This window comes from Xenopus tropicalis, chromosome 9 (genome assembly GCF_000004195.4).
Source record: "Xenopus tropicalis strain Nigerian chromosome 9, UCB_Xtro_10.0, whole genome shotgun sequence".
NCBI classification, from domain to species: domain Eukaryota; kingdom Metazoa; phylum Chordata; class Amphibia; order Anura; family Pipidae; genus Xenopus; species Xenopus tropicalis.
Genome location: NC_030685.2, coordinates 64,746,062 through 64,772,799, shown reverse-complemented (window position 1 = coordinate 64,772,799; position 26,738 = coordinate 64,746,062). Strand labels below are relative to the sequence as shown.

General features: G+C 40.0%; 2 protein-coding genes and 2 long non-coding RNA genes across 4 annotated transcripts; all 4 read right to left on the bottom strand.

Annotated features, from left to right (window-relative positions):
* Positions 1–576: 576 nt before the first annotated feature.
* LOC116407764 lies at positions 577–2,215 on the bottom strand. The gene is made up of 3 exons (XR_004220552.1): positions 2,127–2,215; positions 1,250–1,351; positions 577–904 (listed from the first exon to the last, which is right to left on the bottom strand). It is a non-coding gene; the product is annotated as an uncharacterized LOC116407764 (long non-coding RNA).
* Positions 2,216–2,354: 139 nt separating this feature from the next.
* On the bottom strand, positions 2,355–5,903 carry LOC116407826 (protein kinase C delta type-like). Its single transcript, XM_031893870.1, has 7 exons — positions 5,753–5,903; positions 5,246–5,410; positions 4,779–4,870; positions 4,598–4,660; positions 3,975–4,116; positions 3,012–3,203; positions 2,355–2,540 (listed from the first exon to the last, which is right to left on the bottom strand). The coding sequence occupies exons 2-7, from the start codon at positions 5,405–5,407 to the stop codon at positions 2,355–2,357; spliced, it is 837 nt and encodes a 278-aa protein (XP_031749730.1). The 5' UTR covers positions 5,408–5,410; positions 5,753–5,903.
* Positions 5,904–18,712: 12,809 nt separating this feature from the next.
* On the bottom strand, positions 18,713–20,747 carry LOC116407725. The gene is made up of 3 exons (XR_004220525.1): positions 20,637–20,747; positions 19,760–19,861; positions 18,713–19,414 (listed from the first exon to the last, which is right to left on the bottom strand). It is a non-coding gene; the product is annotated as an uncharacterized LOC116407725 (long non-coding RNA).
* Positions 20,748–20,864: 117 nt separating this feature from the next.
* LOC108648814 (protein kinase C delta type) lies at positions 20,865–24,830 on the bottom strand. The gene is made up of 8 exons (XM_031893869.1): positions 24,782–24,830; positions 24,262–24,368; positions 23,755–23,919; positions 23,288–23,379; positions 23,107–23,169; positions 22,484–22,625; positions 21,521–21,712; positions 20,865–21,050 (listed from the first exon to the last, which is right to left on the bottom strand). The coding sequence occupies exons 1-8, from the start codon at positions 24,828–24,830 to the stop codon at positions 20,865–20,867; spliced, it is 996 nt and encodes a 331-aa protein (XP_031749729.1).
* Positions 24,831–26,738: the final 1,908 nt, after the last annotated feature.

Here is a 26,738-nt window from a genome sequence, read left to right as displayed (position 1 = left end):
TGTTTCTGGTTGGTAAAGTTAATAAGCTTCCTACTATTATCAAGGGCTTGTTTTGCTGGTATAAATACTATTTTAGCATCCTTAACATATTGGCAACAGAGTAGTTCTAATATTGTTAGATGTAGGTTGAGGTGTCAACAGAGGGGAACCATAATGGCCTGTGACTGGCCAAAGATTAGGCAGTCACAGGCCACCAACTATGCCCGCCCCCAACCCTCCCCTCTGATAACAGCACAAACCTGGTTTTTAAAGTTAATAAGCTTATTATAATAAACCTATTTTTATCAGGGGCTTTTTTTGCTTTTATAAAAAACTATTTTATCATCCTTAAGCTGTTATTAATAAGGTTATTCTAATAGTGTTGGTGTAGATTGAGGTGACAACAGAGGGTACCGTGGTGGCTTGTGACTGTCTAAAGATTGAAGATAAACTAGTCACAGGCCACCAGCTAGGCCCACCCCCAACCCTCCTCTCTGTTGACAGCACAGGCTATAAAAAACTGGGGAAGGAAAAGAGAGGAAAGGGAAAGAAAGGTAAAACAGTAACTGGTTAGCATTAACACGGGAAGGAGGGAAAGTTTTTTTTTTTTTTTTTTTCAAACTTAGAACAAAAACAACAAATAACCACCAGTAAGTACTTAGATGACAATATTCCAGATGATATATGTCTGGGCATAGGATCTTGTAGACATTGTACTTTTCCTGCATCTGTGCCATTGTGGTGGAAGTATATTTGTGGCATCAGATTTATGATGGAATTTAGCTCTGTGGCTACTAACAATATATAAATCTTAATTAAGAAAGTATGTCAAAGGCATATAAGTACTTTCTCTGGTGGTGATACTTACCTATCCCACAGTGCTACAAACCTGCACTTATTAGGTCAGTTGGTATTGAGAACCTTACTGTGAAAGAGAAAGGAGGCAAGGTGTTTTAGGTTTGATAAGGTAGAGCAGAACACGTATATAAAGTTATTGCCTGCAATGAGCTGACGGGTTGGTCAGGGTGGCCAGAATTAGGTTCATTTCCACTTATTAATTCTTTTGCCAGGGAGTATAGAATTTATGGCTCTGGCACACAAGTAATAGTCTGCTAGTATTGTCGATTCAAAGTTTGACTCATGGTGTTTGACTAATCTTGGCTGGCAACCAAAGTAGGAAGGCGAAGTAACAAGTTATAAAAGTCAGTGATAGAAAATGGCAATAAACAGCATGTGCTTGTGTTGGTTGTTTAAGGAATGATACACTTACCTCATATCAAAGGATGGAGAAGTGGAGGAGTAAGCCAGGTGTTAGCGGATAGTATGGTGGAATGGCTGCACAGCTTTTGGATGACCATTGATGGGAATCAATCTGTAAAAAATATTCTGGTAAAGAATTGCTGCTAATACAGAGTTTTAGGGGTACATTTATGATTGCTCAAGTCTTCCGCCAAACTTTTTGTTATTTAAGAAAGCCTGCTTGGGGAATAAAGGTATTATTTCCTTGATTTAAGGAATTCACACAGGTTTCCTTAATAATTGCTCAAGCTGAAAGGTCCCTTTGTGCTATGAAAATGTACATAGGCAAGTTTGTCACAAGGTTTTTGCCGGTAACTGCCTTTGGTATATAAATACTATATATTAATAAGAAATTAAGAATGAAGAATGCAAGGCATAAAGAATGATTCACTTCCAGAATTCCTTTTACCCACTCATTGTACAATAAGTGAGGGACTTCCTCTGTTGCAGAGCCTCACTAAAGGTCAGAAAGAACACCCCAATTATGTTAGATCTTTGGTAAAATTAAAAATTTCAAAAACTTGGTCTGTAACCCGGGGTTGGGAGGCTGGGTAATTTGTATGAAAGTGTGCCAGAAAATAAGGGTTTGGGCATTCTATAAATTTTTGCTTGTGCTCTTCCACTTTCTACCATTATTGACCACCCAGTGCCCAACCTCCCTCCTCTCCTGTGTTGCTACCACCAAACACCAGAAAATTTACAAACAGCACAGACTACTCATCAGAAAATGCAGGGGCACAGTCAATAGAGCGCAAAAGAACTGTGTTTAGCACAGGGATATTTTCTGAAATAATTTTTTAAAATTTCTAAACTCAATTATTCATTCTAGAAATAATATGTTAGCCTACCTCAAACCTCTACCTTGCTGGTGGGACAAAGATGAATTATTTGTCCTTCCAAGTTGGATCTGTGTAGGTGATGTCCTTGATCATGCAAGTCCCACTGATGCTGTTTACTGGGAAGGGGATGTTGCTGAGACCATCAGTTGGTTTCTATAAGAAAGAATGAAACAACACCAATAATTATTCACTTCAGCTAAGGTGATAGGAAACATACATACTAATACCACCATGGTACTATGTTAGTTCTGGGGGAATGCTCAGTGCCATTGCTAGATTCAGTTTTGCACTTACAATTCTTGGTTTTAGAGGGGGTTCCAGTCTTAGTTTTTTAACATTCCTCCAATTAACCGAAGATAAAAAAGGGTGGTCCTGGACATTGGCGCACACTCCAAGGCGTTGTTTGACGTCCTTCTTCAAAAGCTAAAACAAAAAATAATGAATAATTGTTTTTAAAAATTGCAGTTATTTCGCTTTATACCATTTAGTAAAATATTTACACAAGAAAAAAACAAAAACATTTATAGCTAAAGGCTTTGTGGCTTTTTTTTTTGTCCTGGTTTTGACGCGGAAAGCTAGTTTTTTCAAGGCCTCTTTGTCCAGATTAAAACCTGACAAATGGGGCAACCCTACACATAGCTGTGCAATCATAATAGACTATTTAACATATAAACTGTAGGTAATCAGGATATTTGAAGCCCAAATAAAGCCATAAGGGAAATGGACATTTGGATACTGAGGACACGGGACTCCCTATGATTTAAGCAACAGGATTACTGTAATGGCAGCAGCCATGTGTGGACTAGGATTCAAAATATGTCCTTGCATTTATTTAAGTACACTGAGGCCCAAGCAGCCCCAGTTCAGTTAGAATCTCAATGCCTTTTTACCAACCTGTTTTATGAAGTCGCACAATTCTGGCCTAACCCGTTCAGGATAATATGGCTCCCTGTTCATGATGGTCTCTAGTTGTTTTTTAGAGGTTCCATCTGGCGAAAAGGGCAGCTTGCCAGTGGCCATTTCATAAACAACGACACCGAATGACCACCAGTCTGCCGATGCGTTGTATGCAGTGTTCGCCAAAACCTTAAAAGGAAAGATAATTTATCAAATAGCAAAAACATTCTTCAATAATTCTTTATATTATTCCTGCCTCATCTGTAACTGCTCAAATAACAGATTTCTAAAATTACCACCCAGTTTAAGCAAACAATATTAATGCTTTAATAAAACAGGTATAAAATTGTAGATTGGGAATGCCTGGGCCTTAAGCAAACTATGCGAGCACTTTGGGTCAGATTTAATAGAGGCTGAGTTGTTATTGTCTACTCACTACAGAAAAAAAAAAATAAATAAAAATATATATATATGTATATATATATCAATCCAAATGGTGTCCGCACTCCAAGGCTCAATATTCTGCGGGGTGCTTAGCCAAAATTATGTATGCATAGAAAATGATCATCTGTGGCCAGCACACCCTTCAATGTTTCATCAAAAAAATTTTTATTGCAGATATATTGTTAAAACCAACGTTTCGGTCCTTGTTAGGACCTTTCTCAAGGAGAATTTTTTTTTTTTTTTTAAGTAAGCAGTTTTGGGTGTTTAGTGTATAGATTGAGCTGCAGAGAGGTGGATGAGTGAGCAGTTTGGGTGGCAAGAGGCAGGGGGCTGAGCCAAGTATTATTTGCCTTTGGTACCCATACTATTTATCAAATCAACAAACCAAATGCCAATATAGTAAAATGCATACTGTAGCTATGGGAATAATTAGAACATAAATGAAGAGGAGTAATTATATTCTAATAAAACACAGTGCCATGACATACCAGTATCCCTGTAAACAAAGTTTCATACCTCAGGGGCCATATATCCTGATGCTCCACTAATACCATTGTAGGCCTTTGAGCCTTTGAACTCATGGACACAGGCTAGGCCAAAATCGGCGATCTTCACGTGGCCCTCTTTATTCAGCAAGATGTTTTCTGGTTCAAGGTCCCTATAAGGCATATATTAGTTAATATTCCGTTACCTTAACTATAATAAATCAGAGAAAGTGACTGGGAATGATAGGAGAAATCACAGAGGAACAGGGGTTCTACCCACAAATCTGGGCCTGGTCATTCTGCACTCTTAGTATCTAACTACTTTTATTGCTTTGAATTTAGGGATATTAAATATTTTGGTGTGGCTATTGCTCCCCCAGATAAGGCACAAGGTTCAGGGTTAGGGCAGTGGCACACATGGAGATTAGTTGCCCACGATAAATCTTTGTTACTGCGGGCGACTAATCTCCTTGACATGCCATCCCACCGGCAAGAATGTAAAGCGCCGGTGGGATGGCAAATGCATTGCTTTGTTTTCCCAAAGTCACCCGAAGTTGTCTCTCAAGGAAACTTCAGATGACTTTGGGAAAAGTCCCAGGGATGGGAAATAGGCCCAGAAACAGATAAAAAAAAAGAGAGAGGAAATGTTCTTACCGATGAACAACCCCATACTCTTGCAGGAACTGTAATCCAACTACTATTTCTGCTGAATAAAACCTTTAAAAGGAAATGAAATAAAAATTATAAGACACTTATGCTGTTTCTTTTGGTAAATTAGGGGGAACCTGGAGCTCCCACCACCTCCAAAGGTTGTCTCAAGGAACTTGTTACTTACCGCACTTCATGGCTTCTGAAATATCCCTTTTGCTTGATAAGCTGGTGCAGCGTTCCGCCTCTGGCATACTCCATCACATATAATACGAGTGACTTGTTATAAAACAAAAGGTAAAGTATAGAATTAGGTCAGAACAGAGGAACAGAATTTATAAAATTTGTTTTATAATTACCACAAAAATATAACTGCAGGTTAGGCAAAACCAGTAGCATAACTTGCATCTATGGGTCCCCTGCAATAGAAATTTGCATCCCCCCAGTGTTTGCTCTTGCTCTATTGCTGCCCACTCCCCCCCATCCCCTCTACATGTGCTCTGTGCCAACAAAACTGGCAGGAAAGAAAATATAAAATGTATAGTGTCCATCTACTGAGTAACTGTGAATATATTATGTGAAATACTTTTATTAGCAATGTAAGCATTCTTGGGAAGAGGAAAATAAGCCCTCAGTAAACTCACTGCCCTGTACCTCAGTTTGGAAGGTTGCATATGCCCGTATAAGAAACGGACACAGCCTTCCTAACCGCAGTATCGCAGCCTCCGTCTTGATTTCTTTGTGGCTCATCTCCTTTTCCTTCTCTATAATCTTCAAGGCAACGTGTTGCTTCTTGATGGCATAAGAAGCCAGCATCACCTACAAAAGAAGCAAGAAGGAAATCATTATTACTTGGTCCCTTGTAAGGACATGAGTGAATCTGATATTACTGATGTCTTAAATAGGACAATTCTTGTCCTATTCTTTTCAAAAGTGTATTGATGGAAACAATAAAGGGAAGTAGAGACTGAAATATTCTGTATCCCCCACTTTATCCCATTATTATCGGGGGCATATTTATCAAAGTGTGAAATTAGAGCTCCCTACAGAAAAATTCACTCACTTTCTATCTATAAAATGAATAGGTGGGTTTTTCTGTAGTAAACTCTAATTTGACACTGTGGGAGTTAGCGCTGACTGCGCTGGCTCCTGATTACTCACCTTGCCAAAAGAGCCTTCACCCAGCTTTTTCACCAGCTGATAATTATTGATATCGAGGGCCGGCGGTGTTATGGCCTCCACTCGATACCTCTTCTTATCTCTTCTTTCTAGGGAAATTAAAAAATATTTAATTTAAAGTTCATTCCATACATATACCTTATGGGGTATATTTATCATGCTGAGTAAAAAGTGGAGTAAAACACCATAAATATACCATTTCCCTGAAAACTGGAGGATGCATCACTCTAGGGCCAACACATACTTGAAAAAATCCCACTATAAAGTCCATATTGTGTTGCCAAAAGCTCACAAGGGAGGGGTTCTGAATTTGTGCATTAATGATACTGCAATGTATATTTGTTTACATTAGGGCTGCCCCTCTCCTGCCCGGGACACCTCCAACCGGTATTAAAATGCACCAGTGCAGTTACCAATAGTAATTACCAATTAGTTTTGATCATGTTTGTACCCATCCTGTGCCAGAGTGATAGATAATTAGTAATAGGTTTGCTGTCCTTACCAGTTGAGGTCTTCTCTGGACTTCTGCTTCTTTTTCTCTTCTTATCCATGTTGATATTTATCAAATTGTCTTCTTAGTCTCTTCTTCTTCAATAAAAATCTGTATTCCTGCAAAAAAAAGTCGCTCTGACTCCAAAATCTCCAAATTATTCGCAAAGTCACCAAGGAAAGGCTCCTGGATCTCCTGCTCCTAACTGGCAAAAAGTCAGTTAAATACTGGTCATTGGTACGATCCAGAGAGCTTCAGCGCAGCATCATCCAACTGTCACAGTCACAGTCACAATGGGGATGTATTAGTGATATGTCTGGCTAGGATATTAATATGATGCAAACTTTTCCTGGTACTTCTAGAGCAGGATTAAACTGCAGCATACAGTGGGCATTGTCCTGCTGGCATTAAGCAGCAGGGACACTGGTGCTAGAGCCTAGGAAGTCTGCTATGTTATGGATACTCCTAGGGGAGCAAAATAGGAATATAAATAATTACATACAGAGATGGAAATAACACTTGATCTTTTAAAAGGAAAATGATGCCTTTCCAGGCATCGTATAGGTCATCTTAGCTGTTAAAAGAGTTAAAAAAAACCCTCATATTAAAAGTTCTGGCCAGTATAAGGGTGCCACAAAACAAGCCTTTACTCAAATATAATTATACAAAAAAGAAATTTATTTAAAAGGCATAAGCCACATGAGTGACACAGTTGCTATTTAAAAAAAGATTTGGGCTATGATGAGACTCAATTGCACAGGGGGCCAAAATTCAAAACACACTTTACGTCGCGGGCCGAACAGGATAAACATTTATTGAACACATTAAAATTCAGTTGTCTTTGCTCTTATATCATTTTATCAGAGCTGGAGTGCCAGCAGCCATATTATTGCCCCATGTACCTGTGCCAGCAGCCATATTATTGCCCCCGTGTACCTGTGCCAGCAGCCATATTATTGCCCCATCTACCTGTGCCAGCAGCCATATTATTGCCCCCGTGTACCTGTGCCAGCAGCCATATTATTGCCCTATATACCTTTGCCAGCAGCCATAATATTGCCCGATGTACCTGTACCAGCAGCCATAATATTGCCCCATGTACCTGTGCCAGCAGCCATATTATTGCCCCATGTACCTGTGCCAGCAGCCACCATATTACCCTCATGCACCTGTGCCAGCAGCCACCATATTACCCCATGTACCTGTGCCAGCAGCCATATTATTGCCCCATGTACCTGTGCCAGCAGCCACCATATTACCCTCATGCACCTGTGCTAGCAGCCACCATATTACCCCCATGTACCTGTGCCAGCAGACATATTATTGCCCCATGTACCTGTGCCAGCAGCCACCATATTACCCCCATGTACCTGTGCCAGCAGCCATATTGCCCCGTGTACCTGTGCCAGCAGCCACCATATTACCCCCATGTACCTGTGCCAGCAGCCATATTATTGCCCCATGTACCTGTGCCAGCAGCCACCATATTACCCCCATGTACCTGTGCCAGCAGCCACCATATTACCCCCATGTTACATAGTTACATAGGGTTGAAAAAAGACCATTGTCCATCAAGTTCAACCCATCCGAGTAAACCCAGCACACAACCTATACTAACCAATCTATACACTCACATACATAAACTATATATATACAACCAGTAATACTAACTGTAGATATTAGTATCACAATAGCCTTGGATATTCTGCTTGTTCAAAAACTCATCCAGGCCCCTCTTAAAGGCATTAACAGAATCTGCCATTACCACATCACTAGGAAGGGCATTCCACAGCCTCACTGCCCTCACCGTGAAAAACCACCTACGCTGCTTCAAATGGAAGCTCTGTTCCTCTAATCCAGCGTTTTTCAACCGCTGTTGCCTGGTGTGCCGTAGGCAGGGCCGCAATTTTTACTTTAAAAAAAAAAAATCCGGGCCCTGTCATTGGTTGCGCCCCGTGTGTACGGGTGACGTCAGTATGCACGGGGCACAACGTTATAAAAGGGCCTGTGTGTGGTCGCGTGTAGGCAGAAGTGCAGAGGCGGCGTGCGTGAGGGGAAGATGCTGCTGAAGCCGCCGAAGAGTAAAATGCTGCTGGGCACCAATTTATTAGGGGGGGACCACGGGGCACACTGACTTATGGGGGCACTGCTGCTGGGCACCAATGTACTAGGGGGGCTGGCTCTTGGCACCAATGTACTGGGGGGCACTGCTGCTGGGCACCAATGTACTAGGGGGGCACTGCTCTTGGCACCAATGTACTAGGGGGGCACTGCTGCTGGGCACCAATGTACTAGGGGGGCACTGCTCTTGGCACCAATGTACTAGGGGGGCACTGCTCTTGGCACCAATGTACTAGGGGGGCAGTTTAGTTGCACGTCTCTGCACTTTCTCCAGCTCATTAATATCCTTCTTAAGGACTGGAGCCCAAAACTGCACTGCATACTCAAGGTGAGGCCTTACCAGGGACCTATAAAGCGGCAAAAATATGTCCTCATCCCTTGAGTCAATGCCCTTTTTTATACAAGACAGCACTTTATTTGCTGTAGTAGCCACAGAATGACACTGCCTGGAATTAGACAACTTGTGATCTACAAAAACCCCTAGATCCTTCTCCATTAAGGATGCCCCCAACACACTACCATTCAGTAGATAGTTCGCGTTTATATTATTCCTACCAAAGTGCATAACTTTGCACTTGTCAACATTGAACCTCATTTTCCAGTTTGCTGCCCAGTTTTCCAATTTTGTCAAATCGCTCTGCAAAGCGGCAGCATCCTGCATGGAACTTATAGTTTTGCACAATTTAGTGTCATCAGCAAAAATAGAAACAGTACTCTCTATGCCCACCTCCAGGTCATTAATAAACAAGTTAAAAAGCAAAGGACCAAGGACTGACCCCTGCGGTACTCCACTAACCACACTGGCCCAATTAGAAAATGTTCCATTTACCACCACTCTTTGTACTCTATCCTTCAGCCAGTTTTCTATCCAATTACAAATATTATGTTCTAGGCCAATATTCCTCAATTTGATCATTAACCTTCTGTGAGGTACTGTATCAAACGCTTTAGCAAAATCTAAGTAGATGACATCAACTGCCATTCCAGCATCAAGGTTCCTGCTCACCTCCTCATAAAAGGCAACTAAATTAGTCTGGCAAGATCTGTTACGCATAAAACCATGCTGGCACAAACTAATAGTATTGTGAACTGCAATGTATTCAACTATCCTATCCCTTATTACCCCTTCCAGAAGCTTTCCTACTACTGATGTCAGACTAACAGGCCTATAGTTTTCAGGCTGAGAACGAGATCCCTTATTAAATAACGGCACCACATTAGCAATCCGCCAGTCTCTCGGCACCATGCCAAACCTCAACGAATCCTGAAACATTATGTGAAGAGGCTTGGCAATCACAGCGCTCAGCTCATTTAATACCCTGGGATGAATCCCATCCGGTCCTGGACCTTTGTTTACCTTTACATGTTCAAGTCTCTTTTGAATTTCCTCCTGAGTGACCCATGCGCCAGTAGCTAAATTACTAGCACTGGGTATATTAAAAGGGAAGCCTTCATTAGCTGGCTCCTCAGATGTATAGACAGATGAAAAATAAGAGTTCAAAATTTCTGCTTTTTCCCCGTTCTCATCAACCAACGTACCCCCCCGTGATAATAAGGTTCCCACCCCTTCTTGCTTCATTTTTTTACTATTCACATAATTAAAAAATAATTTTGGATTCTTTTTACTCCTAGCTGCAATATCCCTTTCCATCTCTATTTTAGCTTGCCTGATAGCTTTTTTGCATGCTTTATTTGCTTCCTTGTACCTGATGAAAGTTTCCGCTGTCCCAGCTAACTTGAATGCTTTAAAAGCACGTTTTTTATTACCAACCTCGACCTTAACTCTTTTATTCAGCCATAAAGGTTTTGCTTTGCGATGCCTCTCCTTGCTTACAAGGGGAATATACTGTTGTGTATACCTGCAAAGCAATGTTTTAAAGATGTTCCATTTTCCTTCTGTGTCTATCCCCATGAAAAGCCTTTCCCAGTTGACACATTGCAGAGATGCCCTTAAACTGGCAAAGTCTGCACGTCTAAAATTGAGCGTTTTAGTTACTCCCTTATAGAGCTGTCTCTGTAGCATTATCTCAAAGGAGACCATGTTGTGATCACTGTTCCCCAAATGCTCACCCACACAAATGTTAGAGATAAGTTCAGTATTATTAGATATTACCAGGTCCAAAATAGACTCATTCCGAGTAGGTTCTTGAACCACCTGAAATAAAAAGTTGTCATTTAGCATATTTACAAACCTACTAGCTTTTTCTGACTTAGCCACCCCATTACTCCTGTCAATGTCCGGATAATTAAAGTCCCCCATAATAACAACTTGACCCAATTTTGAAGCTTCCTCCATTTGCAAAAGTAGCTGGGCCTCATCTATACGGGGTGGTTTATAGCATACACCAATGATCATTTTCTTTGTGACCTTCAGCCCTACTGAAATTTCTACCCAAAGAGATTCAACGTTTTCATTTGTAATGTCTTTATTACATGGCTTTAAATCTGACTTTACATAAAGACAAACCCCTCCACCCTTTTTAATCCCTCTGTCCCTCCTAAAAAGCGTATACCCATTTAAATTCACAGCCCAGTCGCATTTTTCATCCCACCAGGTCTCAGTGATACCAATTAAGTCATAATTTTCAATACATGCAATAGCCTGCAGCTCCCCTATTTTTCCCGACAAGCTATGGTGAAAATTAGTCTGTTTCCCTTGTAACAATGGAAGCTCCTTATCTGATAAACTATATGCCCCCCTCACTCCTCCCCCACAACCCTTTACTGGTCCCACTGCCCCATCTACACTAGCTCTCCCATAAGAATCTAGCTTACCAACCCCCCCCTTGTCTAGTTTAAACACTCCTCCAGCCTCTTTACCTGTGCCAGTAGCCACCATATTATCCCCATGTACCTGTGCCAGCAGCCATATTATTGCCCCATGTACCTGTGCCAGCACCCACCATATTACCCCCATGTACCTGTGCCAGCAGCCATATTGCCCCGTGTACCTGTGCCAGCAGCCATATTGCCCCGTGTACCTGTGCCAGCAGCCATATTGCCCCGTGTACCTGTGCTAGCAGCCATATTGCCCCGTGTACCTATGCCAGCAGCCATATTGCCCCGTTTACCTGTGCCAGCAGCAATATTGCCCCGTGTACCTGTGCCAGCAGCCATGTTGCCCTGTGTACCTGTGCCAGCAGCCATAGTGCCCCGTGTACCTTTGCCAACAGCCATAGTGCCCCGTGTACCTGTGCCAACCAAAAAATCAAGGAAGCGCCAGAACTCCTGTTTCTCCCGCCAGCTCTCTCTGTCTCTCTTGAATGACGGCGAATGTGCCAACCCCGCCAGTTTGACACATGTGTAAATGATAAACTGTTTTCCTTTGTGCATGCATAAAAATAAGTTTGGAACTTATAACAAGAAGCCTTTTGTTTTCCTCATCAACGGCCAGTGATATCCTTCTTTCCTAAATCCATTCTAGTTGCAAAGAAGTTCCTAATATTTATTGTTTCTCTTTTATTTTAATCTCTTTCTTCTGTAGGACCTTACATAGAGGGGTAAGCATGGAAATAGTTCAGACTCTAAAGCTTGTCACACATGCCCAGATTTGATATGGCAGTGTGTCTAACCATTTGGGCATGTACACCGGGGCAGTGACATTGTGTCAGATCCATAGAAAAGGTCACCTAAGGGCTCTGGCACATGGGGAGATTAGTCGCCCGCGACAAAACTCCCTGTTCGCGGGCGACTAATCCCCCCGAGTTGCTTTCACCTTCCATACCACCGGCGAAAATGTAAGTCGCCGGTGGGATGGCACACGCCGAAGTTGCCTCGCGAGGCTTTTTCGCCGATTTGCGCGAAATTGCGCCGCTGCTCTGGTACCTTTATGATGTCCTACCATGAAACTAAGAGTGAGTCAGGACCTAAAGATAGATGAAAATCACTCTGACTGGTTCCAGGGAGTTAGCTTTTCCTTGTCTGGATCAGTTTCTGTGAAACCTGAACAAAACTTTAAGTAGAAATCCAGGAACTGTATGTAACACTGCCATGTCTCCATGTAAAATCAATTTCGGAGAAAAATTCACCATGAAGAATGGCATCTTCTAGGAAAGAAGGGGAGATATTACTCCCTTCAAGGCTTAGATGGTGCCTTTTGGAAAACTAATAGGAATATTGTCATTCCAAAAAAAAACCCTTAAAACACTAATGTTTCTAAGTTACGTATTGAGGCTAGCAGTGCCAAGTCTTAAAGTATTGCAGATTAAATTACGCTGCCACTGTCACCTATCTTTTTGTGTTCTGCAGGATGTTTTCTGGGGTTCTGCTGTTATCTGGTCTAGAAGACTAATGGCATGGTAATCCAAATGACAGAAAACCCCCTTATCTTGGAAACTCCAGGTCCCAAGCATTGTATTTAGTGGAATAAATAAAAACACAAACAAACCATTTTGAGGTTTACCAATATTAAGTTTATTTTTATTGATTTGAAACAACAGATACTACAAGACATGCAGGTGTTTGTACATAAATGTATATATACACAGATTAAAGGGGAAACATGAAGTCAGAGTGTTTATATGTAAAGCCGGTTGCCATGGATCACCTAGGTTAGAGAGTGACAGGAAAATTGAGGGCGTTTAGGGGGTAATATGTAGTGAGAAGCAGAGAGGGCAAAAGAGTTAACAAGCTGGCATGTATATTATTTTATCATATAGCATATATATAGTAAATAGTTAACAATACTTAAAGGGCATCTATCACATAAAAATGGTCCCTCCCACCAGAGGTGCAAGCTAACAGAGCTAGTGAGTGAGTACTCTCTGTGCCTCAGCATGGCCGGCCGCACTGGGAGCTCACTTTCAGTACAGGGGGCAGAGCAGTGGTGGGAACAATTTGTATGTGATGAGTGAGAGAATGTAATTATAAGTCTTCATTTTACTAATCATATGATTATCTCACATTCATAGGGGACCAGAAAAAGATTCCAGCAACCAATGGAGACATATATTTCTTAAATAAGTCTACGCACAAGGAAGTGAAGTGTCCTGTATATACATAATCATACATTTATCTCACATTTGCAGGTGTAGCTGGGTGACCAGGGAACAGCTCCAGCAAGCAACAGAGAAGTATATTCCCCATGTTACAGAAATATTTTATTTTTTATCTTAGTTCTGGTTTCATTTCAACTCCAAGGCCTGACTGTTGTCTACGAAACAGTAACTGTACAAGTGTTTATATACATATCTGATTACCTACACTCTCTCAAATAAATCCATTTTCTATTTACATTGTTATGCCTGTATCTGGTGTTTATGAATCTGTATTATTATGGGTTTGATTGATTCAATTGATGTGTTTTTAATACCAGGAGCATTTGTGGAAGTTAAAAATCATTGAGGAAAGGCCGCGTTGGTCCTGAAATGTTCGATCATTTGTAAAGCACCTTGGAATAAAGTTCACGGGATCACCCATTTGCTGCAATAATACAGGTACTGGTTTTCTGATTTGTTCTTGGAAGCTAACAATTCAACCTGATTGATTATATATTGTTAATATACAATATCTGATGTTTTAGTTTGTGATATCACTCGAGGGGGCTTGTGATTGGTCTAAGCTAGGGATGGGCGACACGCGCGTCAGAGAAAGCACGCCCACGTCAAAGGAAGCGACATGCAGTGAATTTTATGGTCGTACAGCGAATTATTTTGCCCATCCCTAGTCATAGATTTTAAAAGTTGACCAAACACAGGCAACTAGCTATACCTGAGCATTTGCTAAGATTCATTTTAGCTCAAAAGTTAGAAATGAAAAACTGATCAGAAAGATGAGTTAAAAGTAAAGTCTTTTGACTTGTGATATCACCAGAGGGATGCCACTAATGGGCTGTGATGGGCAAAAAATGACAGTCACAGTCCACTAGCTATGCCCACCCCTCTCCCTTCCCTCTAGTGATATCACAGATCATGGCAATGAAACACTGGGAATTAACCTAGAGTGATGAATTACTATTTGTAGCCATTGCCACATGTTTAAGATGTTTAAGGACCCTTTATATTGCTTGGAAATAAGTATTTTGGCTAAATTAAGAAGAAAGGGGTAGGCATTTGGGATCTCTTCAGGCCAGTAATACTGTGTTTTTATTTTTATGTACTATTTTTTAGTGTGTAAATTGTTTAGGTTTAAAAATATTATAGAACTGCTATCACGTTATTATGGGCCTACCTGAGCATTTGCTAAGATTCATTTTAGCTCAAAAGTTAGAAATTACAAACTGATCAGAAAAATTAGTTAAAAGTAAAGTCTTTTGACTTGTGATATCACCAGAGGGATGCCACTAGTGGGCTGTGATGGGCAAAAAATGACAGTCACAGTCCACTAGCTATGCCCACCCCTCTCCCTTCCCTCTAGTGATATCACAGATCATGGCAATGAAACACTGGGAATCAACCTAGAGTGATGAATTACTATTTGTATCCATTGCCACATGTTTAATGTTCTCATAGGGAATTATCAGGCAGGTTTTTCTTATGTTTGATTTATTCTAATATTCTGGACCAATGGTAGGGTGAGGGGCATCGTTACTTTCTTTCTAAATGTTATGGAAATGTATTTCTAAAAAAATTTGAAAGGACCCTTTATATTGGTTGGAAATAAGGATTTTGGCTGATTTAAAAAGAAGGGGGTAGGCATTTGGGATCTCTTCAGGCCGGTAATACTGTGTTTTTTATTTTTACGTAATTTTTTTTAGTGTGTAAATTGTTTAGGTTTAAAAATATTCTAGAACTGCTATCACGTTATTATGGGCCTACCTGAGCATTTGCTAAGATTCATTTTAGGTAAAAAGTTAGAAATGACAAACTGATCAGAAAAAGGAGTTAAAAGTAAAGTCTTTTGACTTGTGATATCACCAGAGGGATGCCACTAGTGGGCTGTGATGGGCAAAAAATGACAGTCACTGTCCACTAGCTATGCCCACCCCTTTCCCTTCCCTCTAGTGATATCACAGATCATGGCAATGAAACACTGGGAATTAACCTAGAGGGATGAATTACTATTTGTATCCATTGCCACATGTTTAAGATGTTTAAGGACCCTTTTGCCCATTTGAAAGGACCCTATATTGGTTAGAAATAAGGATTTTGGCTGAATTAAAAAGAAGGGGGTAGGCATTTGGGATCTCTACAGGCCAGTAATACTGTGTTTTAATTTTTACGTACTATTTTTTAGTGTGTAAATTGTTTAGGTTTAAAAATATTATAGAACTGCTATCACATTATTATGGGCCTACCTGAGTATTTGCTAAGATTCATTTTAGCTAAAAAGTTAGAAATGAAAAACTGATCAGAAAGATGAGTTAAAAGTAAAGTCTTTTGACTTGTGATATCACCAGAGGGATGCCACTAATGGGCTGTGATGGGCAAAAAATGACAGTCACAGTCCACTAGCTATGCCCACCCCTCTCCCTTCCCTCTAGTGATATCACAGATCATGGCAATGAAACACTGGGAATTAACCTAGAGTGATGAATTACTATTTGTAGCCATTGCCACATGTTTAAGATGTTTAAGGACCCTTTATATTGCTTGGAAATAAGTATTTTGGCTAAATTAAGAAGAAAGGGGTAGGCATTTGGGATCTCTTCAGGCCAGTAATACTGTGTTTTTATTTTTACGTACTATTTTTTAGTGTGTAAATTGTTTAGGTTTAAAAATATTATAGAACTGCTATCACGTTATTATGGGCCTACCTGAGCATTTGCTAAGATTCATTTTAGCTAAAAAGTTAGAAATTTCAAACTGATCAGAAAAATTAGTTAAAAGTAAAGTCTTTTGACTTGTGATATCACCAGAGGGATGCCACTAGTGGGCTGTGATGGGCAAAAAATGACAGTCACAGTCCACTAGCTATGCCCACCCCTTTCCCTTCCCTCTAGTGATATCACAGATCATGGCAATGAAACACTGGGAATTAACCTAGAGTGATGAATTACTATTTGTATCCATTGCCACATGTTTAAGATGTTTAAGGACCCTTTTGCCCATTTGAAAGGACCCTATATTGGTTAGAAATAAGGATTTTGGCTGAATTAAAAAGAAGGGGGTAGGCATTTGGGATCTCTACAGGCCAGTAATACTGTGTTTTTATTTTTACGTACTATTTTTTAGTGTGTAAATTGTTTAGGTTTAAAAATATTATAGAACTGCTATCACATTATTATGGGCCTACCTGAGTATTTGCTAAGATTCATTTTAGCTAAAAAGTTAGAAATTACAAACTCATCAGAAAGATGAGTTAAAAGTAAAGTCTTTTGACTTGTGATATCACCAGAGGGATGCCACTAATGGGCTGTGATGGGCAAAAAATGACAGTCACAGTCCACTAGCTATGCCCACCCCTCTCCCTTCCCTCTAGTGATATCACAGATCATGGCAATGAAACACTGGGAATTAACCTAGAGTGATGAATTACTATTTGTAGCCATTGCCACATGTTTAAGATGTTTAAGGACCCTTTATATTGCTTGGAAATAAGGATTTTGGCTAAATTAAGAAGAAAGGGGTAGGCATTTGGGATCTCTTCAGGCCAGTAATACTGTGTTTTTATTTTTATGTACTATTTTTTAGTGTGTAAATTGTTTAGGTTTAAAAATATTCTAGAACTGCTATCACGTTATTATGGGCCTACCTGAGCATTTGCTAAGATTCATTTTAGCTAAAAAGTTAGAAATTACAAACTGATCAGAAAAATTAGTTAAAAGTAAAGTCTTTTGACTTGTGATATCACCAGAGGGATGCCACTAGTGGGCTGTGATGGGCAAAAAATGACAGTCACAGTCCACTAGCTATGCCCACCCCTCTCCCTTCCCTCTAGTGATATCACAGATCATGGCAATGAAACACTGGGAATCAACCTAGAGTGATGAATTACAATTTGTATCCATTGCCACATGTTTAATGTTCTCATAGGGAATTATCAGGCAGGTTTTTCTTATGTTTGATTTATTCTAATATTCTGGACCAATGGTAGGGTGAGGGGCATCGTTACTTTCTTTCTAAATGTTATGGAAATGTATTTCTAAAAAAATTTGAAAGGACCCTTTATATTGGTTGGAAATAAGGATTTTGGCTGATTTAAAAAGAAGGGGGTAGGCATTTGGGATCTCTTCAGGCCAGTAATACTGTGTTTTTTATTTTTACGTAATTTTTTTTAGTGTGTAAATTGTTTAGGTTTAAAAATATTATAGAACTGCTATCACGTTATAATGGGCCTACCTGAGCATTTGCTAAGATTCATTTTAGCTCAAAAGTTAGAAATTACAAACTGATCAGAAAAATTAGTTAAAAGTAAAGTCTTTTGACTTGTGATATCACCAGAGGGATGCCACTAGTGGGCTGTGATGGGTAAAAAAATAACAGTCACAGTCCACTAGCTATGCCCACCCCTCTCCCTTCCCTCTAGTGATATCACAGATCATGGCAATGAAACACTGGGAATCAACCTAGAGTGATGAATTACTATTTGTATCCATTGCCACATGTTTAATGTTCTCATAGGGAATTATCAGGCAGGTTTTTCTTATGTTTGATTTATTCTAATATTCTTGACCAATGGTAGGGTGAGGGGCATCGTTACTTTCTTTCTAAATGTTATGGAAATGTATTTCCAATACATTTGAAAGGACCCTATATTGGTTAGAAATAAGGATTTTGGCTAAATTAAGAAAAAGGGGGTGGGCATTTGGGATCTCTTCAGGCCAGTAAGAGAAGTAAAAAGAAAAAAAAATCTTTCCAAAAATATCCTGATGTGTTTCCTGCTGTGTGCACTTGTTCATAGAAACATTAGACTTTTTTGTGGACATTTTGATAATAAATTTGTCTTCACTTACTAGCCTGAGAGGGTCCTTGTGAAAGCCTAACCCTGTTTTTATATATTTTGCCTTGCGGAAGGTTTGGCGTATCAGCACCAACACTGGGCGCATTATATTGTGAGCCTTATACAACTTCTATTTTTGTGCTTGGTTACTTTAAACAAACATATTAAATACCTTATAATACCTATCTAATGTTAGGAAAATAAATTAAAACATATTATTATGTTTTTTATTGAATTGTTGCAATTAAATGCAACCCTTAAATAATATAATATGCATTTACCATTTGAATGTCACTATTTATGTTTCTGGTTGGTAAAGTTAATAAGCTTCCTACTATTATCAAGGGCTTGTTTTGCTGGTATAAATACTATTTTAGCATCCTTAACATATTGGCAACAGAGTAGTTCTAATATTGTTAGATGTAGGTTGAGGTGTCAACAGAGGGGAACCATAATGGCCTGTGACTGGCCAAAGATTAGGCAGTCACAGGCCACCAACTATGCCCGCCCCCAACCCTCCCCTCTGATAACAGCACAAACCTGGTTTTTAAAGTTAATAAGCTTATTATAATAAACCTATTATTATCAGGGGCTTTTTTTGCTTTTATAAAAAACTATTTTATCATCCTTAAGCTGTTATTAATAAGGTTATTCTAATAGTGTTGGTGTAGATTGAGGTGACAACAGAGGGTACCGTGGTGGCTTGTGACTGTCTAAAGATTGAAGATAAACTAGTCACAGGCCACCAGCTAGGCCCACCCCCAACCCTCCTCTCTGTTGACAGCACAGGCTATAAAAAACTGGGGAAGGAAAAGAGAGGAAAGGGAAAGAAAGGTAAAACAGTAACTGGTTAGCATTAACACGGGAAGGAGGGAAAGTTTTTTTTGTTTGTTTTTTTTTTTTTTTCAAACTTAGAACAAAAACAACAAATAACCACCAGTAAGTACTTAGATGACAATATTCCAGATGATATATGTCTGGGCATAGGATCTTGTAGACATTGTACTTTTCCTGCATCTGTGCCATTGTGGTGGAAGTATATTTGTGGCATCAGATTTATGATGGAATTTAGCTCTGTGGCTACTAACAATATATAAATCTTAATTAAGAAAGTATGTCAAAGGCATATAAGTACTTTCTCTGGTGGTGATACTTACCTATCCCACAGTGCTACAAACCTGCACTTATTAGGTCAGTTGGTATTGAGAACCTTACTGTGAAAGAGAAAGGAGGCAAGGTGTTTTAGGTTTGATAAGGTAGAGCAGAACACGTATATAAAGTTATTGCCTGCAATGAGCTGACGGGTTGGTCAGGGTGGCCAGAATTAGGTTCATTTCCACTTATTAATTCTTTTGCCAGGGAGTATAGAATTTATGGCTCTGGCACACAAGTAATAGTCTGCTAGTATTGTCGATTCAAAGTTTGACTCATGGTGTTTGACTAATCTTGGCTGGCAACCAAAGTAGGAAGGCGAAGTAACAAGTTATAAAAGTCAGTGATAGAAAATGGCAATAAACAGCATGTGCTTGTGTTGGTTGTTTAAGGAATGATACACTTACCTCATATCAAAGGATGGAGAAGTGGAGGAGTAAGCCAGGTGTTAGCGGATAGTATGGTGGAATGGCTGCACAGCTTTTGGATGACCATTGATGGGAATCAATCTGTAAAAAATATTCTGGTAAAGAATTGCTGCTAATACAGAGTTTTAGGGGTACATTTATGATTGCTCAAGTCTTCCGCCAAACTTTTTGTTATTTAAGAAAGCCTGCTTGGGGAATAGAGGTATTATTTCCTTGATTTAAGGAATTCACACAGGTTTCCTTAATAATTGCTCAAGCTGAAAGGTCCCTTTGTGCTATGAAAATGTACATAGGCAAGTTTGTCACAAGGTTTTTGCCGGTAACTGCCTTTGGTATATAAATACTATATATTAATAAGAAATTAAGAATGAAGAATGCAAGGCATAAAGAATGATTCACTTCCAGAATTCCTTTTACCCACTCATAGTACAATAAGTGAGGGACTTCCTCTGTTGCAGAGCCTCACTAAAGGTCAGAAAGAACACCCCAATTATGTTAGATCTTTGGTAAAATTAAAAATTTCAAAAACTTGGTCTGTAACCCGGGGTTGGGAGGCTGGGTAATTTGTATGAAAGTGTGCCAGAAAATAAGGGTTTGGGCATTCTATAAATTTTTGCTTGTGCTCTTCCACTTTCTACCATTATTGACCACCCAGTGCCCAACCTCCCTCCTCTCCTGTGTTGCTACCACCAAACACCAGAAAATTTACAAACAGCACAGACTACTCATCAGAAAATGCAGGGGCACAGTCAATAGAGCGCAAAAGAACTGTGTTTAGCACAGGGATATTTTCTGAAATAATTTTTTAAAATTTCTAAACTCAATTATTCATTCTAGAAATAATATGTTAGCCTACCTCAAACCTCTACCTTGCTGGTGGGACAAAGATGAATTATTTGTCCTTCCAAGTTGGATCTGTGTAGGTGATGTCCTTGATCATGCAAGTCCCACTGATGTTGTTTACTGGGAAGGGGATGTTGCTGAGACCATCAGTTGGTTTCTATAAGAAAGAATGAAACAACACCAATAATTATTCACTTCAGCTAAGGTGATAGGAAACATACATACTAATACCACCATGGTACTATGTTAGTTCTGGGGGAATGCTCAGTGCCATTGCTAGATTCAGTTTTGCACTTACAATTCTTGGTTTTAGGGGGGGTTCCAGTCTTAGTTTTTTAACATTCCTCCAATTAACCGAAGATAAAAAAGGGTGGTCCTGGACATTGGCGCACACTCCAAGGCGTTGTTTGACGTCCTTCTTCAAAAGCTAAAACAAAAAATAATGAATAATTGTTTTTAAAAATTGCAGTTATTTCGCTTTATACCATTTAGTAAAATATTTACACAAGAAAAAAACAAAAACATTTATAGCTAAAGGCTTTGTGGCTTTTTTTTTGTCCTGGTTTTGACGCGGAAAGCTAGTTTTTTCAAGGCCTCTTTGTCCAGATTAAAACCTGACAAATGGGGCAACCCTACACATAGCTGTGCAATCATAATAGACTATTTAACATATAAACTGTAGGTAATCAGGATATTTGAAGCCCAAATAAAGCCATAAGGGAAATGGACATTTGGATACTGAGGACACGGGACTCCCTATGATTTAAGCAACAGGATTACTGTAATGGCAGCAGCCATGTGTGGACTAGGATTCAAAATATGTCCTTGCATTTATTTAAGTACACTGAGGCCCAAGCAGCCCCAGTTCAGTTAGAATCTCAATGCCTTTTTACCAACCTGTTTTATGAAGTCGCACAATTCTGGCCTAACCCGTTCAGGATAATATGGCTCCCTGTTCATGATGGTCTCTAGTTGTTTTTTAGAGGTTCCATCTGGCGAAAAGGGCAGCTTGCCAGTGGCCATTTCATAAACAACGACACCGAATGACCACCAGTCTGCCGATGCGTTGTATGCAGTGTTCGCCAAAACCTTAAAAGGAAAGATAATTTATCAAATAGCAAAAACATTCTTCAATAATTCTTTATATTATTCCTGCCTCATCTGTAACTGCTCAAATAACAGATTTCTAAAATTACCACCCAGTTTAAGCAAACAATATTAATGCTTTAATAAAACAGGTATAAAATTGTAGATTGGGAATGCCTGGGCCTTAAGCAAACTATGCGAGCACTTTGGGTCAGATTTAATAGAGGCTGAGTTGTTATTGTCTACTCACTACAGAAAAAAAAAAAAAAATATATATATATATATATATATATATATATCAATCCAAATGGTGTCCGCACTCCAAGGCTCAATATTCTGCGGGGTGCTTAGCCAAAATTATGTATGCATAGAAAATGATCATCTGTGGCCAGCACACCCTTCAATGTTTCATCAAAAAATTTTTTATTGCAGATATATTGTTAAAACCAACGTTTCGGTCCTTGTTAGGACCTTTCTCAAGGAGAATTTTTTTTTTTTTTTTAAGTAAGCAGTTTTGGGTGTTTAGTGTATAGATTGAGCTGCAGAGAGGTGGATGAGTGAGCAGTTTGGGTGGCAAGAGGCAGGGGGCTGAGCCAAGTATTATTTGCCTTTGGTACCCATACTATTTATCAAGTCAACAAACCAAATGCCAATATAGTAAAATGCATACTGTAGCTATGGGAATAATTAGAACATAAATGAAGAGGAGTAATTATATTCTAATAAAACACAGTGCCATGACATACCAGTATCCCTGTAAACAAAGTTTCATACCTCAGGGGCCATATATCCTGATGCTCCACTAATACCATTGTAGGCCTTTGAGCCTTTGAACTCATGGACACAGGCTAGGCCAAAATCGGCGATCTTCACGTGGCCCTCTTTATTCAGCAAGATGTTTTCTGGTTCAAGGTCCCTATAAGGCATATATTAGTTAATATTCCGTTACCTTAACTATAATAAATCAGAGAAAGTGACTGGGAATGATAGGAGAAATCACAGAGGAACAGGGGTTCTACCCACAAATCTGGGCCTGGTCATTCTGCACTCTTAGTATCTAACTACTTTTATTGCTTTGAATTTAGGGATATTAAATATTTTGGTGTGGCTATTGCTCCCCCAGATAAGGCACAAGGTTCAGGGTTAGGGCAGTGGCACACATGGAGATTAGTTGCCCACGATAAATCTTTGTTACTGCGGGCGACTAATCTCCTTGACATGCCATCCCACCGGCAAGAATGTAAAGCGCCGGTGGGATGGCAAATGCATTGCTTTGTTTTCCCAAAGTCACCCGAAGTTGTCTCTCAAGGAAACTTCAGATGACTTTGGGAAAAGTCCCAGGGATGGGAAATAGGCCCAGAAACAGATAAAAAAAAAGAGAGAGGAAATGTTCTTACCGATGAACAACCCCATACTCTTGCAGGAACTGTAATCCAACTACTATTTCTGCTGAATAAAACCTTTAAAAGGAAATGAAATAAAAATTATAAGACACTTATGCTGTTTCTTTTGGTAAATTAGGGGGAACCTGGAGCTCCCACCACCTCCAAAGGTTGTCTCAAGGAACTTGTTACTTACCGCACTTCATGGCTTCTGAAATATCCCTTTTGCTTGATAAGCTGGTGCAGCGTTCCGCCTCTGGCATACTCCATCACATATAATACGAGTGACTTGTTATAAAACAAAAGGTAAAGTATAGAATTAGGTCAGAACAGAGGAACAGAATTTATAAAATTTGTTTTATAATTACCACAAAAATATAACTGCAGGTTAGGCAAAACCAGTAGCATAACTTGCATCTATGGGTCCCCTGCAATAGAAATTTGCATCCCCCCTGTGTTTGCTCTTGCTCTATTGCTGCCCACTCCCCCCCATCCTCTCTACATGTGCTCTGTGCCAACAAAACTGGCAGGAAAGAAAATATAAAATGTATAGTGTCCATCTACTGAGTAACTGTGAATATATTATGTGAAATACTTTTATTAGCAATGTAAGCATTCTTGGGAAGAGGAAAATAAGCCCTCAGTAAACTCACTGCCCTGTACCTCAGTTTGGAAGGTTGCATATGCCCGTATAAGAAACGGACACAGCCTTCCTAACCGCAGTATCGCAGCCTCCGTCTTGATTTCTTTGTGGCTCATCTCCTTTTCCTTCTCTATAATCTTCAAGGCAACGTGTTGCTTCTTGATGGCATAAGAAGCCAGCATCACCTACAAAAGAAGCAAGAAGGAAATCATTATTACTTGGTCCCTTGTAAGGACATGAGTGAATCTGATATTACTGATGTCTTAAATAGGACAATTCTTGTCCTATTCTTTTCAAAAGTGTATTGATGGAAACAATAAAGGGAAGTAGAGACTGAAATATTCTGTATCCCCCACTTTATCCCATTATTATCGGGGGCATATTTATCAAAGTGTGAAATTAGAGCTCCCTACAGAAAAATTCACTCACTTTCTATCTATAAAATGAATAGGTGGGTTTTTCTGTAGTAAACTCTAATTTGACACTGTGGGAGTTAGCGCTGACTGCGTGGGCTCCTGATTACTCACCTTGCCAAAAGAGCCTTCACCCAGCTTTTTCACCAGCTGATAATTATTGATATCGAGGGCCGGCGGTGTTATGGCCTCCACTCGATACCTCTTCTTATCTCTTCTTTCTAGGGAAATTAAAAAATATTTAATTTAAAGTTCGTTCCATACATATACCTTATGGGGTATATTTATCATGCTGAGTAAAAAGTGGAGTAAAACACCATAAATATACCATTTCCCTGAAAACTGGAGGATGCATCACTCTAGGGCCAACACATACTTGAAAAAATCCCACTATAAAGTCAATGTTGTGTTGCCAAAAGCTCACAAGGGAGGGGTTCTGAATTTGTGCATTAATGATACTGCAATGTATATTTGTCTACATTAGGGCTGCCCCTCTCCTGCCCGGGACACCTCCAACCGGTATTAAAATGCACCAGTGCAGTTACCAATAGTAATTACCAATTAGTTTTGATCATGTTTGTACCCATCCTGTGCCAGAGTGATAGATAATTAGTAATAGGTTTGCTGTCCTTACCAGTTGAGGTCTTCTCTGGACTTCTGCTTCTTTTTCTCTTCTTATCCATGTTGATATTTATCAAATTGTCTTCTTAGTCTCTTCTTCTTCAATAAAAATCTGTATTCCTGCAAAAAAAAGTCGCTCTGACTCCAAAATCTCCAAATTATTCGCAAAGTCACCAAGGAAAGGCTCCTGGATCTCCTGCTCCTAACTGGCAAAAAGTCAGTTAAATACTGGTCATTGGTACGATCCAGAGAGCTTCAGCGCAGCATCATCCAACTGTCACAGTCACAGTCACAATGGGGATGTATTAGTGATATATCTGGCTAGGATATTAATATGATGCAAACTTTTCCTGGTACTTCTAGAGCAGGATTAAACTGCAGCATACAGTGGGCATTGTCCTGCTGGCATTAAGCAGCAGGGACACTGGTGCTAGAGCCTAGGAAGCCTGCTATGTTAGGGATACTCCTAGGGGAGCAAAATAGGAATATAAATAATTACATACAGAGATAGTTGATCTTTTAAAAGGAAAATGATGCCTTTCCAGGCATCGTATAGGGCATCTTAGCTGTTAAATAGAGTTAAAAAAAAAACCCTCATATTAAAAGTTCTGGCCAGTATAAGGGTGCCACAAAACAAGCCTTTACTCAAAAATAATTATACAAAAAAGAAATTTATTTAAAAGGCATAAGCCACATGAGTGACACAGTTGCTATTTAAAAAAAGATTTGGGCTATGATGAGACTCAATTGCACAGGGGGCCAAAATTCAAAACACACTTTACGTCGCGGGCCGAACAGGATAAACATTTATTGAACACATTAAAATTCAGTTGTCTTTGCTCTTATATCATTTTATCAGAGCTGGAGTGCCAGCAGCCATATTATTGCCCTAGTACCTGTGCCAGCAGCCATATTATTGCCCCCGTGTACCTGTGCCAGCAGCCATATTATTGCCCCATGTACCTGTGCCAGCAGCCATATTATTGCCCCCGTGTACCTGTGCCAGCAGCCATATTATTGCCCTATATACCTTTGCCAGCAGCCATATTATTGCCCCGATGTACCTGTACCAGCAGCCATAATATTGCCCCATGTACCTGTGCCAGCAGCCATATTATTGCCCCATATACCTGTGCCAGCAGCCATATTATTGCCCCATGTACCTGTGCCAGCAGCCACCATATTACCCTCATGCACCTGTGCCAGCAGCCACCATATTACCCCATGTACCTGTGCCAGCAGCCATATTATTGCCCCCATGTACCTGTGCCAGCAGCCACCATATTACCCTCATGCACCTGTGCCAGCAGCCACCATATTACCCCCATGTACCTGTGCCAGCAGACATATTATTGCCCCATGTACCTGTGCCAGCAGCCACCATATTCCCCCATGTACCTGTGCCAGCAGCCACCATATTACCCCCATGTTACATAGTTACATAGGGTTAAAAAAAGACCATTGTCCATCAAGTTCAACCCATCCGAGTAAACCCAGCACACAACCTATACTAACCAATCTATACACTCACATACATAAACTATATATATACAACCAGTAATACTAACTGTAGATATTAGTATCACAATAGCCTTGGATATTCTGCTTGTTCAAAAACTCATCCAGGCCCCTCTTAAAGGCATTAACAGAATCTGCCATTACCACATCACTAGGAAGGGCATTCCATAACCTCACTGCCCTCACCGTGAAAAACCACCTACGCTGCTTCAAATGGAAGCTCTGTTCCTCTAATCTATAGGGGTGAACTCTGGTGCGCTGATTGTTTTTATGGGAAAAAAGAACATCCCCCAACTGCCTATAATCCCCTCTAATGTACTTGTACAGAGTAATCATGTCCCCTCGCAAGTGCCTCTTTTCCAGAGAAAACAACCCCAGCCTCGACAGTCTAACCTCATAGCTTAAATCTTCCATCCCCTTAACCAGTTTAGTTGCACGTCTCTGCACTTTCT